At 33.1% G+C, this 15572-nt stretch overlaps 1 protein-coding gene and 1 pseudogene across 1 annotated transcript in view; one reads left to right on the top strand and one right to left on the bottom strand.

Annotated features, from left to right (window-relative positions):
* Nucleotides 1-14745, top strand: part of LYPLAL1 (lysophospholipase like 1) — a 40132-nt gene extending 25387 nt beyond the window's left edge. Inside the window, exons 4-5 of the mRNA XM_003265086.4 lie at nt 12422-12537; nt 13375-14745. Coding sequence (XP_003265134.1) covers nt 12422-12537; nt 13375-13611 — 353 coding nt within the window. The 3' untranslated portion in view covers nt 13612-14745. The remainder of the gene's footprint in view (nt 1-12421; nt 12538-13374) is intronic.
* LOC115835140 lies at nt 1973-4640 on the bottom strand (annotated as a pseudogene).
* Nucleotides 14746-15572: the final 827 nt, after the last annotated feature.

Genomic DNA, 15572 nt, shown 5'->3' with positions numbered 1-15572 from the left:
AGAAACAAATCTTAAATGAAGTTACACACACACATAAAAACAGTAGCAGGAGAGGTTACCTGTTTGAGCACCTATATTTTCTTAGAGGGAATCGTGTCTTACCAGCCAGATTGCCCATAAACCTCAAAAAAAGTCACCTGGGAGAAAAATATAACACAAGACTTGATTTTGCAATGTCTGTAAGCCTCCAAACCCCAAACTTGGGGCTCACTGAATGAAGATAATTTGTTTTTCCATTTTCTTCTTGAGAAAAAGATGATTTTTAAAAATCAGTGCCTTTGGTAGCTTTTCGAAGTCTGACAATGTGATTGATTAAATCAAGTCTCTTGTTGAATTTTTCTAATGCTCCAGGATAGTTTTCTGATTGACAGCACATACAGAAATATTTCAAAGTTCATTGTAGAAAAGCGAGCAGGAATGACCAATTATATGCACCAAAAATGAAAAAAAAGCTATTATTAAAAATTTTAAGTAGAATAGCTTATACTTATATGCATATATGTACATATTGTATATGTTATATATAATCCAATTTTCATGGGTGATATAAACAATATCAGAAATAATTGTTTTTAAAGTATAGTTTAGAATTACAATTTTAACATAAAAAGTTTACAGTAATTAAGATTTTATCATGATTACACATTTGATATATTTTTTCTCATAATGGAAATGAAATTACATTAAAGTTATTAAACATATAGGAAAATAAATTTAACATTCACTTAAATATCTATTGCTGTTTCTTTTGGGTTCTTCCAGAATGAATTTTTCTTATTCTTTACCTTAATTTTTAAGGGTATTCAAGAAGATATCCATGTTTATAAAATCTAAGTTGACCGTTTCTCCCCTTTTCATTCTAATGTATGAGTTTACAGCCCAGAAATAGGTTGCTAAAGCTATGTTTTAATATTACATGAATGCACAAAAGATGCTAAGTAAAATTAGAAGTGAACTAATTTCAGACATTTCCTATGATATAGTTGGTTAAGTTGAAAAAAAGCTACATACATTTTTCCTGGTTTCCATACCTCACCAACACAAACTTGAGCTTTTCATCAAATACAGAGGTTGTTCTGTTTGTGTTTTTAAATGCATTTGTCTACTTACACATGACATATAACTATTCAAAGTATATATATCATAATATATGTGGCAACCAGAAGGTCTATACGTGAACATATGAATGATGATTTAATTAAGCAGTTCTCTTCCCCATTTATTTCTCGATACCAAGTAGTATGTGTACTCCAAAGTATGGTCATTCAGTGAAAAAAAGTATTTAGTATTTCTTTCTGTTAATGAGTTGGAGGTACTAATATATGTTTGTGAGTCCCTCAGTTACCCTGTGCAAGACAAATTCTTAGGTATGATTAGAATATCTGAAGATAAGTTAGAAACTCCTCTTTTGTATCTTTTTTATGAGGTGAAATGAGACACTGTACAGACAAGAAGTATTATTCTGTTCGTGAATAATCAACCTTTCACTCAATTTTAATATTATTTAAGTCTATGGGAAAAAAGTTTATAACACTTCTTTTTAAAATGGGGAAAAATTGTACAAGTAAGCATGATCAAACCTTTCTTAAAGCTGGTTAATACTGATCTTTTTTTTTTTTTTTTGGAGACAGAGTCTTGCTCTGTGGCCCGCTCAAGCTGGAGTGCAGTGGCAAGATCTCGGCTCACTGCAACCTCCACCTCCTGGGTTCAAGCAATTCTCCTGTCTCAGCCTCCCGAGTAGCTGGGACTACAGGTACACGCCACCATGCCCGGCTAATTTTTTTTTTTTTTTTTTTGAGATGGAGTCTCACTCTGTCACCCAGGCTAGAGTGCAGTGGCATGATCTCGGCTCACTGCAAGCTCCGCCTCCTGGGTTCATGCCATTCCCCTGCCTCAGCCTCCCGAGTAGCTGGGACTACAGGCACCTGCCACCATGCCCGGCTAATTTTTTGTATTTTTGTGGAGACAGGCTTTCACCGTGTTGCCCAGGCTGGTCTCGAATATTATTGCCTTCAAGTGTCCAAGAAATTAAATTTAAGGTCCGTCTGAAGGAAAATAGCAAATTTCACTGGCCTCACAGACAGAGAAGGAGCCATCATCTTTCATCAAGAGATCAGTGCCACACACATCCATCCCCAGGATATTAGACACCTGGACAGCTAGCTGCTTCCTTTGTTCACTCAGTGAGCCCATTATCCCCACACCACCTAGTGAGCAGTTGCTTTGCATCCTTCCACCTATTGAACAACGTAACATGGTGCCAACCATACAGCCTCCCATGACAATGGAACATATATCCTGTCCCTGAAACTCTTCTACATGCTTCTGGAATTGGTATAGAGCTTCATGATGAGTAAGATGGCTTAGATCAGCCAAATAAATGGTGCTTATCTCGAGCCAAGAAAACAGCTTTACCTCTATGACCCCATGTATTCTTCACTACCATTGGTAGCTGCAGTACTTCTGCTTCATCAATCATTTTAGCAAAATTTTTATAGCCATCATAAGAAAAAGTATCTGACAGAGGTACACCATGGCCAACCAACTTTTGAAATGCCCACCACTTAATAGCACATTTCAGGATGGTTTGAGGTCAGTTCATCAACTGGCATTCCATCTTCTCTAGATGGTGCAAAACATTGATATCGCCCAAGGGTTGGTACTGTCACTGCCACCGCGTGGGATAAGCAGTTGATCCGTAGACCTGCTTTCCTTGTTGGATTGTTGGTACCACCTCATCCGTCACCACAGCCCTTGGCCTTCACAGCATTTGGCCTTCAGCACTCACAAGATCTCTTTTGGGGATAGTGTTCCTGATGCCATGATCTGTCAAAAACCACAACTCTGCAGCCAAAAGAGCTACACATCTTGATCTGCTTGCTCTTCCTTGCTTGGATTATTTCCTCTTGAGTATAAAGTTTATCACTTGATTATAGAAGATATTATAAAGAAGAGAGGAACAGCCAAGTGAAGAGATATATATGGCAAGGTCTGGAAGGGTCCTGAGGACAGGAGCTTCTGTCTCCCCAGAGTTGCCTCCTGGTACAAGGAAGCAGTCCACTAACCTGGAATCTCTGGATTTTTTTAAGGTCTGGGAGCCAATACGAATTTTGAATCTAACTTTATTTCATTTTAAAGCCAACGATTCTTAAATTTAGCTGAACTTTTTAAAGATTCTTAATACGTATTATCAAATTCCTTTCACAAAAAAAGTGTACCAGTTGATACTTCCAAGCATCTTTAGTAGAATTAGAACCTTACTACATTGTGATTTATATGGTCTTGAAAAAATTTTTCTCAAAATAAGTACACAGGAAGTGGTAACTAATTTTAATTTATGCTTAATTTGTTATTTTCAATTCCATTATAGTTTGACATAAGAAACTTTAAAAATCTTTTATAATTTTTTTGAAATAATTTCTGAGTTTAAGTTTTCTCATTAGAACATGGGTGAATATAAAATAAATTTTCTACTGGTTTTTCTAGTGTTGCTTTTTTTTTTTTTTTTACACTGAATTATTTGACTCCTCTGGAGTTTATTTTTGTTTCTTTCCACCATATAATGGAAGACTAATTATTTTCTGAAGTACCAAGAGAACCTTGTTAAAAGACAGTCTTATTTATAATTCTAAAGGAACAGTTATGTGTTCAGTATTTTGTTAAGCCTCTTTTGGGTTTATGAGAATAAAATTTCTTTTTGGAAGATATGTTGACTATTATGAAATTATAAAATCTAAGATTTATTAATTTCATATTATAATATATAATATACCAAATTAAAGTGGGGGTAATAACATTTTTTGTGAGATGAGCTAATTAATGTCTATGAAGCCTCTTTTTTCTACATTGAGATACAGAAAGAGACCACAAAAGTGCAAATGCAGTCATGTTTGTTTTTGTTAACTGTATAGTTCTTTAACTAGCCAGTGAAAATAAATCTTCACTAAGTTTTATGGAATTATACACATGGCACAAAACACACGTTTCTTGACCTCTTATACTGTGACAAAACATTAGTCCTATTACCCCACTTTTCATATGCTGGATTCTTCACATACATTAGTTATTGATTCATAGAGCAAATAGTATTCAAGTCTTTTGTTGCAGTTTTTTGTTGTGGTTGTTTTTTATCTTAGTGATCTAGCTGAACCTCTGGTATATATTTGTTGTTTACCTTAGTGATCTAGCTGAACTTCTCATGTATGTATTCCCTGAGTTAGAAACATCATAATTACAAATGCCCTTAAGCTGACATCATATAACATAGTTAAGAACTTGGGCTCTAGACTCAGAGTGCTGAGTTCTAATCCTATATTCCCCGGTTTGCAGGTGTCCAGTCTCCTTATTCTCTGTCTCTTGGATGATAGTAATAATACCTACCTTTTAGAGTTGTAATAGTTGAACTAGTCAGTTCGTGTGAAATACTTACAAATGTGTCTGACATGTAATGTTGAAAAAGTTTTCTTGCCATTGTTACATACTTCATACCACCCACCCTATGGTCACCTGGATAGCAAAAGGCCACACCGGAACAGTGGTACCACTCGGAGACTTACAGGTAGCTTAGTTGTTTCTTTCCTACCAGCTGCTTGCTTTTTCCTCAGTGGTATATGAGCTCTGCTTCCCTCTTTCTTTTTCATTGCTCCTAGATTATTTAAACAAGAGTTACTGTTTAGTATTTTTCTACTAGCTTTTATACTTTTGTACAGTGTCTGTTAGGGGTACATTTAAGTTGTTAGGTCAGATTTAAGTGTTATTCATAATGTTTTAATGAAGGAGGGATTCAGTGGGAAATAAAAGAAAAATGCATTTGAGATTCCAAACAATTTTTATTAAGCACACACAACCCATAGTGAGGAATAAAGTTAGGTAATTTTTTTTGAAACAGGGTCTTGCTGTGTTGCCCAGGCTGAAGTGCAGTGGCGTGATCATAGCTCACTGCAACCTAAACTCCTGGACTCAGTGATCCTCCTGCATCAGCCTCTTGAGTTGTTAGGATGATAGGCACTTGCCACCATACCTGGCTGTTTTTTTTTGTTTGCTTGTTTTATGTAGAGATGGAGTCTCTCTATGTTGCCCAGGCTGGTCTCAAACTCCTGACCTCAAGTGATCTTCTGCTTCAGTCTCCCAGAGTGTTATTACACCTGTGAGCCACCATGCCTGGCCCAGGCTAGGTTTCTTTTAAAAATGAATTATAATGGGAAAAACTAGCAAAATGTAAGATTGGAAAAGAAATGTGAAAATAATAGGTTCAAAAGTTGTTACCCTTATTTATTTTGTTTAATAATCTGTTCAGATTTCTGATTTAATATAAGACAGTATGTCCTAATAGGACCCAATCTCTGAGAGTGTAGTTATATTTGTGTAACTTTATAAACAAAACTACTCTCTGTATTTGATGTAGATAGGAGCCCATTCTTTGTGGTTTTATTTGATTAGTGGTATTTTCTTATGTTGAACTCAGTTTTAGAAACTTTTTTTTTTTTTTCTTACAGTATATGATCTTCTACCTTTTCTAGGTAGTGTGTCTAGCTTGGACAGGTCAAAAGTGATACTTCTCACTAAATTTTATTTTCAAATTGTCAATAAAATGTTATGTGCTGGAGTATAAAAGAAACTGAGAAATTTACAGTCTAGTAAGGCAGATAGGGAAGTAAAGTATTCTAATACTGTACAGGTATTATTGAAGAACAATGTAGAAGGTATAGTGTAAGCAGCAAGGAGAGAAGTAAATCTTTCTGAGAGTTGGGAACTGCTTTGTTGAAGTGGCAACTGAGTCTTAAAGAATAATTGAGAATGTGACTGGTAAACAAGGAGAGAAATATGTTCATGAAAGAAAGCAAGGGACACATTAAATCCTTCCAGGAAATAGTTTGGTGTACATCCCAAATCCTAGTATCATTGAATTATATACAGGGGGTGAATGATGTGATCAAATGGGCATTTTAGAAAGATTATGCTGACAACTCTGGAGGGCTGACTAGTCAGTGTGAAGGTCAGAAAAACAGCAAGAAAGCAAATGCAATAGATCTAGTAGAATGATGAAATGCTAAACTGACACACTATTTTAAGACTTGAGGAATACCAGGATGAGTAAAATTACATTTAAAATTTTAATCATCTGTAGGGTTTAGCTATGAAAATTTTTTGTTTTCTAATCTTTCTGCAACGGATATGCACTGCTTTCTTAATAGAAAAAAATAATAAACTTTGTTAAGATAGGAAGAACTCAGCAAAAGGCTCGTTACAGGGGATGTTCAATTAAAGGGGGTTCCTTGGAGACATTCATGGATGCTCACTCTGTACATTAGGAATATAAGAAAAATGTTGATTTTTTCAAATTTATTTTTGTATATTTATGTTTCATACGATTCTACCAGACATTAAGATAAAACTTAGGGAAAACAGGCAATAAAATAGTGACTTTTAAATTACTTTTCAAAAGTTGGCAATATAGTCGTTGACAGAACCAGGATTCAAATTCTGTATTCTGAGAAAATTATTAATAATAGATTATCCTGCCTTCTTCTGGCTTTATTAACATATTAAAAGTGTCCAGTGTGCAGAATATAAGCATTTTATTGTCAGTACATTCTCCATCACTATTAAAGCCTGTCTTGAACTCTTCATTTCCTTCTAGTTTTTTTCTGTATAAGACAGGAAACTGGAGAAAAGTATATCATTTTTCCCTTGTGTACTGTTGTGCTTAGAAAGTACATATGGTAGAGATAGCTTTAGATTAATTGGCATCTATATTGCACTGGATAGTTTTTAAATTGCCATTACATGTCAGTGTTTTATATTTAGGTAATGTTTTAAGTTCTGAAGTTGTTTTTATATACATTAGATCTCCTGGGCCTTGTAGTATGTAAAAGTAAAATAGGATATAATTATTTTCATTTCAGAGGTGAAGAAACTAAAATTCAGAGTGATTCCTGGCTAATACAGAGTTGGGACTAGAACCCAGGTCCCCATAATACCTTCCTTTATTGGCCACTAGGTGGTGATAATTTGTTGTTAAGAGAGAATACTGATATAATTTAGGCTTAACTTAGATCTAGGGTGTATAGAACCTGACAAATGATATGAACAGATTTATCAGAATTTTGATAATATAAGCATATTATCAGAATTTTGAAGCAGAGAAAATCAAGTCTTTCTGGAACTACACTGGAGTAATTTACGTGGATGATCTAAATGTCCATCATGACGGGAATGGTTAAGGGAATGATGGCCCATTAATAGAATTGAGTATTATGTAACCATTAAGTGCTATATGTACACACACATAAAAAGCACTCAGTAAGTATGTGTTCAATTAAAAATAATTATAAAATTTTGTAATTCTGTAGAAAGACTTTCAAATTAGTATTACATGAAAAAATAAGACAAATTGAACATGTAGAGTTAGTTTAACTGTTAAAATGAAATTTAAGAGAACATGTCAAAATTATTCTGTACAGTACAAAATATTGTAAAATTTTGTACAAGAAACTTTTGTATAAGAAACATTTTGTACAATGGGTGTATATTAATTTTGCAGTAAGATTAAAAATAAAAATAAATGAAGGAATAGAATTCCCAAGATGAAGTCTAGCATCAAAATTTCCAGCCTGCCTTTTTCTGAACTTGTACACGTTTTCTCTGTAGCCCAGCCGGGAGCTAAAACTTCAGAATGACAGCATTCTTCTACTTTCTTTGAACATATATATATTCTAATTAAACATTTTATGTTTCTTCAACAACTAGTAGGACTTTAAAGGCTCTGGACTGTTGTTCTAACAGTTTTCCATAGAGGAAAATAAATATTTTGTTTATCCCACAAGTTTTGTATGAGAGGAGATATACAAATAAATATATTAGTCATAATTTCCGTATTCCCAAATCTGAAGAATAATTATAATAGTACACCAGTTAAATGGAAGAGCTGTTGAAATTTAGAATGGTAGTGGACTTCATTGCGTGTTTAAAGTTCTTTTCAGTTGATAGCACACTTTAATTGTAAGTGGATTTTTTTAAGGATTTTACTTTCGGATTGGTTATCTTAATGTTCCCAATATAGTCTTTTTATAGATTGTTTCTGTTTTATTTTATATAAAGAGTTCATAAAGCCAGGTTTATTATTTTTTAACATGTTTTATTCAGCTTGTTAATCTTAAGTGTATGTTGAAATGTTAACTCTTGACATTTTAAATACTTTGCCAGCAACCGTAAATACCCGTTATAACCATTAGCTACAATGGATTTACTATTTTGGTATTTACTTATTGAACAGTAGATTTTATATCATTTTTTAGACTCTTAGGTGGAAAATTCAATTCAAATAACTAGTTCTTTGTGTTAAATTTTCTTCTGTTAGGAAAAAATACACAAAGTCCCTTTTCACAGTAGTGTCCTATGCTAAAGGTCCTCGTATTGTCAAAGACGGCTAGTGAGGAGTTACAGATTACCTCACAAAATCATAAATGGGAGAGGGACTTAGATTAAATCTTAAAATAATATTTCAATGAGTATATTTTTCTTCATTGTAACTTATGAGAATTGAACATGAAGTTAAATGTCTGCAGGATGCATTTATGTGTATTCATAATGACATTTTATGTGCGGGTAAATGTTTTCTTTCTCTCTCTTTTTTTTTAAGTTGTTACCATCAAAAGGCTCTGAAACTACATAAAGTGATTACATTCCCTGGTCAACAAAAATGAAGTCTTTGTCACTTCATATGTAAAATTTTCTTGATAGTTATGCTTTTAAAATCTCTTTTTAATGTAAGTTTTTGCCTACTAATCTTTTATTTACATTTTATGTTTTAATGATCTTTAGCCTCAAAATTATCTGTGAAATACTAATTTTATTTTTGCTTCATTTATAAATTTTGAAGCTTTTTTCAATCATTCGTACAGCTTAGATGATCTAGAACTATGGTAGCCACTAGCTACATGCGGCTCTTTGTTAAATAAAATATAGAATTTGGTTCTTTGGTCACACTAGCATATTTCAAATATTGATTAGTTACATTTGGCAGACACATAATTCAGGCTCTTGAATTTCTCAGAAAAAAATAATAAATTTGCTCCTGCAGCCTTGTTATCTATTGCATGTGGATTTTTCTTTAAATGGTGACCATATTTTAACTTTTTGGTTTTACCCATTATACTTAATTTTGAATTATTTGCCACACAGCTGTGATTCTCAGACATCAGATTTATGGCATAAGAGCTTTTAAAAATTAGACATATGCAGTGAGATTTTGTTAGTTGGTCTGGGATTGGGTCTAAAATCTTTATTTTTAAGAGGTCAGATTAGGAATGATGGGCTTGGAGTACACTAATCATTCATTCCTAGATTTCCTAGGGTTTTTTCAGCTTTACTTTTATATCAGATTAAATCACCAAAAACCTACATTTTCTGATGATAAATTTGTCTCCTTGCAGAGATACTGTTACTGAGTTACAGTTACATTAAGTTCATTTGTTTAATAAGTAGCACTTTCTGTGTGCCAGGCACTGTTGTAAGCATAGAGGGATACATTGGTGAATAAAACACAAAAATCCCAGCTCCCATCATCTTTAAATTCTAGTGAAAGTTAAATCTTTATGTCCCAAAATTTTATGAAAAGAATCAGCAACAGAAGTGGCAGTATGTAGAATGTCTGATTTTGAATTTTATGTTTAATAAAGATCCATTTAATAAATTCCATTAAGGAATTCAATGCTAAGAAAAATTTCTGGTATGACTTGTTATGATTCCTTCTGTTAAAGAATATTGCCTTGCTACAGAGAAACTGCTAAATGCCCAGTTGCGCACGTAATTACTGCCCCCACCCTAACATCATGGTCTGTAAGTCTGTTTTTTTGTTCTCTGTGTCTCACTCTTTGCTCAAATCCCATCTCTTCCTCTCTCACATTCTCTCCTATTTTAGAGATGTAGTTTTATTATTAACAGTGCATTTGATTTTAAGCAACCCGAAATTCCTTTGTAAGTAAATGGGCTGTAAAGAACAGAGGGGAGATTGGAAGAGATGAAGGAAGTGAGTGTTTGCTAAGATCTATTCTGTGAACTTTTAGGAAAGCTAGAATTGTGTTCTGAGAGATAGGGATTCTTAAACTGAAAGTAGATTTCTGTATTTACAGTAACTGTACGTTTTAAAAGCTCTTGCAATTTTAGTTTTTATAACTGATTAAGTATTTGTATTTAAAAGGTTGATGGAAAATCTAGAGATTAGTCCATCTATCTTGTTTTACTATAAATGAAATCCTGCATTTTAAATAATTTACACAAAGACATTCAGCTTGGGAGTATCACAGGCAGGACTAAAACTAGTTTCCTTAATGTTGTCTCTTTGATAAGCTTAAGAGATATTTGTAAATTTTTTACTACTTTCATTAGAAACCCATAACAGACAGTTTCTAAAAATTCAGTTAAATTTTTATTGAGTTACTGCTACGTGCAAAGCACTATACTTACCACTGAGCATGTAAAGTTGAAACTGACTCATTAGTATGCATGCACCACAGAGACACTTTGTTCAGCTAATCATAAGCACTCAATGAAAATTTGATTATTGAAGAAAAACTGTTTCTTACCCTTAAGGGTTTCAAAATCTAAATAATTTATATTCAATAAATTAAATCGATAAGAATTTTATTTCAAAATGTCTTTGCTTTACAACCCTCATGATGTTATTAAAGAGAAAACTTCATAAGCAGAGAGAAATCTGTAACTAGAATTGTGGCAGAAAACAATAAAGTTGAGAATTCTTTCTGTGTACTTACAATAAATGTTTACCAGAAATAACTAATTTTGTGTATTTACGTAAGCTGTTCATATCTAAATGGGACATGTCAAAGATTTATTAATGCACAAATTCATGGATAATGTAGCCCAGTGGCTTTTAACCTTTTGGAGAATCTAATATACGTTTGCAAATTTTACATACAGTGTTAAGATGCTTGTGCTTTTTTCTCCCCCACCAAGCTCATTTATGAACTTCTAATTAGATGTATCTGCATCTGGAGTTATTGGGGGTATTTTGAAAGAGCCTTTCAGGTGGCTCTTGTCCTTGGTGGGCTACTGCTACGATAAGACCTTATTATTTCGTGCTGGTATGTTGAAAATCACAGATAATTTTTATTCATTATTTACATAGTGTGCCTTTTTTAAAAAAACCTAAACTTTGCCAGACTGGTAATCCTCTCTCGGGTATTTGTGTTCTGAGTCCAAAATAATATTACCTGCCTATTCCAGATAAAGTAATCCTATTTTAATAAATATCAAAGGATGGTAGAAAGTATATTAAACTCTCTTGCAAAAGATCTGAATTCCAAAATTACTATTAATAGCTTTATATCTAAAATAATGTGTACCTAATCTTGGGCCTCAGTTCCCTCCATGTATAAAAGATTATTGTAGTAAATTCAAATTTATGGTCTCTTAAGAGCTCAGCTTTACACTTTGTTAAGTGAAATAAAGCAGCAGACTTGAAATTAGGAGATTTGAATTCTACATCAAAGTATATTTTTGTATTTCTATGAGTGTGTGGCTATATGATTAACATTCTGTATTTTCTCATGGAATATAATGACATGTCATTTAGCTTTCTCTCAAGCTTAGGAATGTCACACTGAGTCACTGACTTGTCATCAGGCCTGGAATCACCATTCTCTCTGCTGCCGTCACCTCATACACCTATCTCCATATTCTGTGTTGGATGTGTTTCCTTGTCAAAGTTCCCCTGAACAGGAGGGTCTGTGTATTTTAATCTGCATATATCCAGTGACTGGCATAGAGTTGGTACATTAAAGAGACAATAACAGTTTGACTAATTTTTTTTTCAAACTTTGGTTTTAAAAACTACATACAGGCATACACGTTTCATTTTTATTATACCACCATAAATTAGTTTCCAAAATAATATTGTAATCCAAAAAGTGTTAACTAGCTCCTCAAATTTTTTTATCATTCTTCTTAATTCAGAATTCACTAAGCATCTATTATATAGCAGACACCAGAAACATAACTCCTCATGGAGCTCACAGCTTAGCAAGTAAGACAAAAAGGTGCAAATTATTGTAGTTGCAGTGTGAGGGTTTCTGTAAGAGTAAACAAAATATAAGTAAATATTGAGAATTTAAGTAATGCTTGTAATATGACTCATTCTGAATTACGATAGATATTTTACTTGGTGAACTATATTTGTTTAATCCTAGCTCAGAGCACAGCTCTCTTTACCAGTGGTGACATAGAGGGAACAGGGTTATTTACGTATCGCAGGCCTTTGTCTGTGAAACTTAGACGAAATTTCTTTTTAGCATTCTCTTTAAAGGTTTCCAGATATTTTTAAAATATGGAAAATTGTTATATATCATATCCTAAATTATTATTTTATGTATTCTACTTTGAAGTATATTTTTGCTTTTAGGAGGATTCTCTATGGGAGGATGCATGGCCATGCATTTAGCATATAGAAATCATCAAGATGTGGCAGGAGTATTTGCTCTTTCTAGTTTTCTGAATAAAGCATCTGCTGTTTACCAGGTAAGTTCCAGATTTAAAAAAAAATGAAAAAAATATGAAATATATACATGTTGAAACTAAAGCAAAATCAGTAATAAAGCTGTAAAACACACACACAGTTGATGCACAGTTGATATGGATTGACCATTCCTGGAATTCATGGCCAAATGAGTCATAGTGATTAAATTCCAGCTGATCATTAATGTTTTCGAAATCCCCTGTACAAGAAATATTGTTAAGCAAAATGTCAAGGAGGAAAGGATAATTACGTGTGTGGTTGTGGGGGAGCATATGTGTAAATTTTATACATATTAAAACTGCATGATGGTTATAGCTGGATTTGCTTATTGCATCATGAACATAATCAAAACAAAAATCAATTACATAGCACATACTTATTATGCAGCAATATCCTCATCTATGAATATGATGCAGCTTCAATTACAATGTTAGAGTTTCAGTACCAGAAGTGGAAATGATAAAGCAGATACAGAATAGAGAACTAAAATGTAATTGTCCCCTTGATTGTGCCTTAGCTCTGTACTCCTCCCTCCTTCCACACTGTATGAAGAGGTCTGTCTTCCCAAGTCACTCAGTTTCTTTAGGAAATGCTTTGGCCATTTTTAAGACGTTCTTTATAGAATAAATGTAAGTGACACACAGTTACAAATTGAGTGATGCCAGGAACCAGCTAAGTCCCCAGGCCTGGGCCACCAATGTATACCTCAGACAGCACTCTCTTTTTTCCCATTAGTTATTGAAGCCTTGGTAAAATTGGAATTTTCCTGCTCTCTCTGATTTCTAAGAATGATCTTAAATGGAATTTCTTAAACTTTTCTGTCTTTATATCTTCTTTAGGCTCTTCAGAAGAGTAATGGTGTACTTCCTGAATTATTTCAGTGTCATGGTACTGCAGATGAGTTAGTTCTTCATTCTTGGGCAGAAGAGACAAACTCAATGTTAAAATCTCTAGGAGTGACCACGAAGTTTCATAGTTTTCCAGATGTTTACCATGAGCTAAGCAAAACTGAGTTAGACATATTGAAGTTGTGGATTCTTACAAAGCTGCCAGGAGAAATGGAAAAACAAAAATGAATGAATTGAGTGTTTTGTCAATATAAGTGTAATATCTTTGTGAAAAGTGATTTTTACTGCCAAATTATAATGATAATTAAAATATTAAGAAATAACCCTTTCCTGACTTATTTATTATGAAAATGCTTATCACTGTAGACAGTAGCTAATCTTATTAATGAAAAACAATAGACAAACATCTGTGCATAATTTTTCAGACACAATTCTGTAAATATCTGGAAACCTTTTAAGTATTTAAACATTTAAATTTTTGAAATAAAGTATTCTAAACTAATATAATAAAGGACAATGAAAAAACATGAAAGGACTTAGCATAGTGTTATTTTATCTTTTCTACAACTTTAAATTACCTTTCCAAAGATATTTGTGTTTATGTAATTTTCCACAGAATAACATTAATACTCTAGGTTTATAAACCGGTTTCACATTATTTCATTTGATCATCACAAGAGCTTTGTGACGTAAGCTGAGAAGTTGTTACTGGTATTTAATAATAGCGATAGAGGGGTTAAAGACTTTCCCACAGCTTGCGGGTCAAGACAAGAAATTCAGGTCTCCTAATTCTCAGTGGAGCTCTATTTCTGTTAACCCAAATTGCTGATCTGTTTTAGGTCTCAATTTCATCTGTGAAATGATACTAATAGTACTTATCCCATTGGATTTTTGTTGAGATTTAAATAAATAGCCAAAAGCCAATACATAATAAACACTCAATAAAGATTAACCATAAGGAGAGTCATGATCTGGTTCCAGGAATACATTGTTAGATGACTGAAAAATGAAATTGTATTACTTCAATGAAAATACTATAAATAATAACATTTTCATATATTAGTTGGTTCTCATGCATACATAATCTAATTTTATTTGATCCTCAGAACTGTTTAGGTTTGATAAAATATACATTATCCCTATTTGTATAAATAGAATCATACAATACCTGCCTGCTTTCATTCAACAAAATTATCTTGAGATTTTTCCGTGTTGTGTACATCAATAGTTCATCTATTTTATTGCTCAGTAATATTCGATTGTGTGGATGTATCACTATTTGTTTACACATTCACCACTGACATATTTAAGTTGCTTCCAGTGTGAGACTGTTACAGATAAAGCTGCTATGAATATTCATGTTAAGAGTCTCTGCATTGACCTATGTTATTTTTCTTTGGTAAATAAGTAGGAGTAGAATGGCTGGGTTATATTTTAGGCATACTTATAACCTTCCAAGAAATAGCCAACTCTTTGAGAAAACAGTTGTGCCATTTTACATTCTAGCTGCAGTGTATGAGAGTATTATTGCTCCAGATCCTTGCCAACACTCATTATGACTCCTTTATCCATTCAGTAAGTATATGGTAGTAATATATTGTGGCTTAATTTACATTTTCTAAATGAATATGTTAATTTTTATATGCTGATTAACAGTGTCTCAGCACTGTTTGGTGAAACAACTATCATCCATGGAAATATTTTTGCACCTTTGTCAAAATTCAGCTAGATCTTGCCTTTGTGGATGTTTCTGGGTTCTGTCTTCTGTTCCATTGATTTATGTATCCATCCATCAGCCAGCATCACATAGTCTTAATTACTATAACTGTGTAAGTCTTGAAATCAGGTAGAGTAAGGCCTCTCAGTTTATTTTTTTTCAAGATTGCTTTTGACTATTTTTGTTCCTTTCCACATAAACAACCTTGTCTGTATCTACAAAAAAAAAAAAAAAAAAAAAAAGAAAGAAATTCTTGCTAGGATTTTGGTAGGAATTATCTTAAACCTGTATATCAATTTGGGGAGAATTTGCATCCTTACTATGTTGAATCTTCTAATCCACAAACATGATATGTTACTCCACTTATTTAGATACTTGATTTCTTTTATCAGTGTTTTTGAGGCTTTCTCCGTACAAGTTCTGTACCTATTTTGTTAGATTTATACTTGTATTTTATTTTGTGATTGATTAT

The sequence above is a fragment of the Nomascus leucogenys genome, chromosome 5, assembly GCF_006542625.1.
Source record: "Nomascus leucogenys isolate Asia chromosome 5, Asia_NLE_v1, whole genome shotgun sequence".
Taxonomy (NCBI): Eukaryota; Metazoa; Chordata; class Mammalia; order Primates; family Hylobatidae; genus Nomascus; species Nomascus leucogenys.
This window is presented reverse-complemented; position numbering and strand designations above follow the sequence as displayed.